This window comes from Nelumbo nucifera, chromosome 7 (genome assembly GCF_055504915.1).
Source record: "Nelumbo nucifera cultivar China Antique chromosome 7, China Antique-T2T, whole genome shotgun sequence".
NCBI classification, from domain to species: Eukaryota; Viridiplantae; Streptophyta; class Magnoliopsida; order Proteales; family Nelumbonaceae; genus Nelumbo; species Nelumbo nucifera.
The window spans coordinates 23,948,189-23,954,188 of NC_142655.1; the positions used below are offsets into that span (position 1 = coordinate 23,948,189).

General features: G+C 44.8%; 1 protein-coding gene across 1 annotated transcript in view; it reads right to left on the reverse strand.

Annotated features, from left to right (window-relative positions):
• The window catches only part of LOC104593514 (uncharacterized), a 42,779-nt gene extending 38,029 nt beyond the window's left edge, over positions 1-4,750 (reverse strand). Inside the window, exon 1 of the mRNA XM_088892270.1 lies at positions 3,366-4,750. Within this exon, the coding sequence (XP_088748396.1) occupies positions 3,366-3,565 (200 nt within the window). The 5' untranslated portion in view covers positions 3,566-4,750. The remainder of the gene's footprint in view (positions 1-3,365) is intronic.
• Positions 4,751-6,000: the final 1,250 nt, after the last annotated feature.

The following is a 6,000-nucleotide window of genomic DNA, read 5'->3' on the forward strand; positions in this document are numbered from 1 at the left end:
TATCAGCCTATGTCGGTGCTTTTTTCTTATGTTTATTTATTTTTTTCAAAACCGGTTCAAATGGGTTAGTTTACATCCTAGTTACCCTCCGAACCATGGTCTGACCCAATACAACCCCTATAGGGGCATATCAAGAAGCCATCGACACGATACGTATCGGCCAATATGGGTCGATATGTGCCGATACTTTGAACCTTGGGCCAATTACTAATTAACATGTCCAATTACCTAGCATATAGCATGCTTGTTCACCCATGATCAAGGTTTTAAAAATTAACACGGAACTGGAATTGTTTTGGCCACCACCCACCGGTTTCCAAGTTGATGGTTCGACCATCCAGTTCTAACGGATGGTTTGTTTCAATTTAAAAAATAAAAAAAAAATGTCCAAAAACCATTGAACAAATTGAATGGATATGATCAATGGATCATTGACCACTTTAGCTCAAAAACGGATTAAAAGTAAAACGAAATCGGTTGCTTAGATGGTTACCAAATCGAATGGTCTAACCATGCATGTCAACGTGATTATTTATCTTATTTTATTTTCGTTGATTAATATATATCATTGAATATATATATATATATATTAATCTTTGCATTATCATAAATAGAAACTTGACATGTAGAACATCCTATCTACGTCAACATTAATTCTCCCCAACTTTGTTTTATAGGCTTTCTTTGGTTAATCTAGTTGTAAAATGAAGGAATAAATGATTTTCTAGGAATTTATACTTCGGAGTTCTGGGTGTTTAATTGTATGCATGATGGGTATGAACAAAAGTTATGGGAAAATGAGATTTCTTCTAGTTCTTCCAAAATCATTTTTTAGGGACAAGTAACTGTAGTCCACCTAAGAAATCTGAAATTACAGCCCCCTTCTAGTCTACTAGTAGTCCTCCTATACACCACATCTTGCTCGTGGATTTGGCATCGATCCACGGTCATGATTCATCCCACCTGTATGGTGAAGATAAGATTTCTAGGAGTACAACCAAACAATAAAAACCCTTTTTTCAAGGAAAACATTGTTAATTTCAATGCAAAATATCTAGTATATGTTTGGCATAGATGTTGTATATATAGCACCATTTTCTGTATATATGTGAATTGGAAGCACCGTTTTCTAAGAAAACAGCATCTTTGTTTTGTTTGGAAATGTTACTGCCAGGTAGGACGTTTCCTAGAGCAACAACAACACCTTTTGCTTGGTACTAGTACTCCATATTTGTTTTTACCACTGATACCCATTATAGGAAGTTCACGTCATTGCCACATCATGACTTCATTGGCAGCAACGAGATCCAAATTGAAAAAACGTTGAATTCGACGTTTCCTCAGACCATGCCTTCAATTTCCGAAGCATGGTTTAGAGCACTGTTTTTATAGAAAATAGTTCCAAATATGTTACTGTTTTTCGAAGCATCAATATTTCCAACGTAGCGTTGATGTATCACCGTTTTCTAAAGCAACGACATTGATGCCAAACACTACCCTAATTAATATATACTTGTCGAATGTCGAAGACCATTGATGCTACTCAACAACCCCACTCACTAATGTATGGTCCCACCGCTTAACACCACTCTTTTATCCAAAAATTGGAACCAATGGATGCTAGGCAAAACAAATGAGTTAAAAGACATGGTGAGTTAAAAGCTAGAATACCGTTTGGTAATGTGAGGAAAATATATATGTTATATATATGTGAATATCTTGTTTATGGGCTAGTAAACCTTTCATTTAACACATGTAGGGCTCACATGCATGTTTAAATGTGCAATTCATATAATACATAATGTGGGCCCCACATGCATTTCATAATATGAAAAATGCATAATGTGGGCCCCACATGCAACCAAATAGAGGAAAAAAACCCGTTTGAAAATCACTTATTTTATAATTTCACATGCAGAGTTTAATTTCATAAAAGGTAGGGAAACTAGTGGGTCAGTTTCACAAAAGAGAGGAATTACTACAAAACTAGTGTGTTTGGTTTGAAAGAAAAAATGTAGGAATAGGAAGGGAAAGGAAGGAAAAGTTGTATTTGTGAGAATGTAGAGTTCAGTTTCATAAAAGAGAGGGATTACTAGAAACTAGTGGGTCAGCCAAGGACTAGAAACTAGTGTATGTTTGGTTTGAAAGAATAAGGTAGGAATAGGAAGGGAAAGGAAGGGAAAGTTCTCTTTGTGAGAACGCAGAGTTCAGCTGCATAAAAGAGAGGGATTAACTGGAAACTAGAGGGTCAGCCAAGGATTTTGTCCCATCTCCCATGCCAAAAAACCATGCACAGAGTAGATCAGTTGAGTATCCAAAGCAACAATAGTTGGACGGTAAAATAGATATGAAAAAAACTCCCAAAAATCTCAAAACTGGCCAAACTTCAAACTGTCACTTTAGCATGTTCAAAGATATGTTCCAAAGTATCATCCCTAATCAATAGACTTTCCTGGTCTTGTTTCACAATTTAGAAGGTTAAATATGGAATTTTCATTTACAGAAAATAAATTCAATAAATACTGTGTACTTTGTTCATAAAATCATGAAAAAAAAATCACTAGAAGAGGAAACATTAGAACTAATAAATCATTGCAATAGAACTGATAAACATTAGAATTGATAAATCAGTAAAACCGATTAAGCAAAACTGATAAACATTAGAATTGAAGACGAAACCCTAGAAGAAGAAACATTGGAACTGATAAATCAGTAAAACCGATTAAGCATTAAAACTTTCAATACCTACACCGTAAACCTTTGAACCGATTCACATTAACCCATAAATCATTGCAATTGGTAAACATAAACATCTGAATCGATATAACTCAGTTGACTCCAACCATTCAAACCCCTCAATCATTGGAACTGATAAATATAAACATTCAAGCATAAAACCCATTCGACAACCCAAACAATCGAACCCCATTGTTCGAACTACCCTTCAAACCCTAAATGTTCAATGTTTGAACCCAAATCCATTCAACAAACAAATAACTACAAGATTACAACCATAGATCAAATAATCGATCCCCACTGTTCCAACTATCTTTCAAAGTTCAAACCCTAAATATTCAACACCCGAACCCCAATACTCGAGCAACAAATATTTTACCAGAAAAAACAACCGTAGAACATAAAAATCAAACTCAATCGTTCAAATCCTGGAAATTACAATGAAAAATTAAAGAGGTGGTCAAATGTGGGTTGTTCCTTGACTGCCAAAATCACTTCTGGCGCAATCGTTCTTCAATGGTTCCTCAGCAAGTTGAAAATGGTAAGAGAACAAGAAAAAATAGAAACGAACAATGAAGGAAGAAGAAGAAAGAAGACCCAAAGGTGAAGGAGGAAGAGAAGCGACATACCTGACCAGACGAAGAAGAAGAGGAGTGGCTTCAGTTTTGAGGCCCCAAATGTTTGAGAAAATGGGAAACCATCGATTGGCACTGTTCGTTTTTGTCAGCGTGTCAACAATGACACGTATTAGCAAGCTCTCAACGCATCTAAAAGCGGGAAGCTTCATTTCAAGCTTCTTGAAATTAGACGGAAATTGGGCTTTTCGCATCTTTTTGGGCCCGCGTCATCTTGCCGGAGAAAGACGCAAAATCAAGCTTGTAGGCTTTTTGATGGAGGAAGATTTGGCCCGACCCTTGCGCCGCCTGACACGTGGAAGCTACCAAGGGTGACTTGGCAGGAGCGACAGTTCGGCACGGCAGAGTGTCTAAGGCACGAACTCCAAAAAGAGGAGCTTTGAGCTCCCTAGAAGGAACCCGAGCTCCCCCTGTTTTTACTTCGAGCCTTGTGAGGAGTGCGAAGGGCAGTAACCCAAACAGACCCCTCGCAGTTTGGGCCATCCTCCTATCCGAACCCAAGGCCAACTCGCGTACCGCTCCGGCGCCTCGTCTCCTAGGCAGTTGACAGCCACAGATTTGGCCCGACCCTTGGGCCGCCTGACACGTGGAAGCTACCAATGGTGACTTGGCAGGAGCGACAGCTCGGCACGACAGAGTGTCTAAGGCGCGAACTCCAAAAAGAGGAGCTTCGAGCTCCCTAGAAGGAACCCGAGCTCCCCCCGTTTTTACTCCGAGCCTTGCGAGGAGTGCGAAGGGCAGTAACCCAAACAGACCCCTCGGAGCAGTTCGGGCCATCCTCCTATCCGAACTCAAGGCCAACTCGCGTACCGCTCTGGCGCCTCGTCTCCTAGGTAGTTGACAGCCACACCTCAGCGAACCTGACACTTAGGGGATCTGACAGTTGACAGCCACACCTCAACGAACCTGACACTCAGGGGATCTGATAGTTGACAGCCGCACTACACCAGCCACCTGCCACTGCCACCTCGAGTTACAGAGGTGGCTCCGACAGAGAACAGTGGCGATTGTTTGCCCCTGCAGAGGTGATGACACCCGAACTGGCAGAAACACAGAAGTAATAATGCCCGACCTGACAGGAGCCTGGGAGCGAGTGCGCGAAGTGATGATAAAAGCCCCCTTTTCCCTCCCGAATGGAGGTAGGTGATAATTTTGTGCTATCTGGTTCTCTTTCGTCTTGCCTTTGAAAGAATACTAACTTGAGTTTCGGAGCACTCTCACCGGGTTCCTCCCCGGAGATCACTCGGTCTCTTCCCCGTTTCAGGCACTTACCGCTCCAGTCGGAGGCAAGACCGTTGACAGCTAGGACCGACCGGATTGCGCTCCATCATTTGGTGTCGTCTGTGGGAAACGCTTCTAAAAGCCTCCCTCCAAAACTTTCATTACCCCCCCCCCTTTCTAAAGAAACCCTAGCATCCATGGCTTCTTCCAGCAACGTCAGGCGTACCACGGAGATTAACGCCACCGGGGAACAACTTCCAGTCCCCATGGTGTGCACCGGACAGTTCACCATCCCCCTTTCGGTGGATGGGATCCCCAGCTTGAATGCACCACGAGCGGTGGCGCCCGTAAACCTTCCCGCCGTGAACGTCCCCCTTCCTCCCTTTGTTGAAACCACCTTTGCTGAACCAGCCATTGTTCCCCCGGCAACTGGCCAGAACCAGCTTGATGACCTGGTACATGGCATGCGGGCCATCCAAGCCCAGATGCAGTAGCTTCAACAACACCAGATCTACCAGTAGCAGATGTTGAACCATGTATCCCAATACCACTACCAGTAGCAGTTCCCCCAACTGTCTCAGAGTCAGCCGCAGCTTCCACCTCGGCACCCCGCGGATGGGCGAGTCAAGCCCTCCCCTCAGGGTGGGCGCCCTCACCACGGAGAGCCTTCCCAAGCTCGAGGCTCATCTAGAAGCCAGGCCTCATCCCCCGGCAGGAAAGAGAAAGCGACTGCCCCCACCCCACCACGCGTCGGCAGATTAGGGACCCGATCCCTCAAGTCAACGTCACCTCGGCACTCTCAGGACGAGCTCCTGCACACGAAAAACCGGTTCAGCGCCTTAGCCGCGGACCACCTCCAGCAATCCAGGCCCATTGAGCTCGGGAACACCGAGGCCAGCAGCGCCAACGCCGGCCGGGCCTTCCAAACAGCAGAGGCGCCGCTGAACTACAACCCACGTCTTGCCCGAGCTCCAAGGTAAAGCGGAAGCAAGCTCGGACGAGGTAAAAGCTGCCCCTATCCTCTCTGTCCCCTCCCCCCTGTCTTTGGAACTCCTAGTAGTTCCCATGACCAGAGACTTCAAGCTCCCCCCACTTGACAAGTATGACGGGTCCTTCGACCCCAGCGACCATGTTGACGCTTTCCAGTCCCAGATGCACCTGGCTAGGGCCAACGAGTCCTGTATGTGCATGGCCTTCACTACCCCCTTCCGAGGAGTGGCTCGCACCTAGTACAGGAACCTGGCCCCCGGGTTGATAAGGAGCTGGGCCCAGTTCGTACAGGTCTTCACCGCGCACTTTGTCTCCAGCAGGCGGTGCCCCTGAACCGAAGAGAGCCTCATCGGCATGGTCCAGAAGGAAGGGGAGCCCATCCGCAGCTACATCAAGCGGTTTAATGACGCGTGCCTAC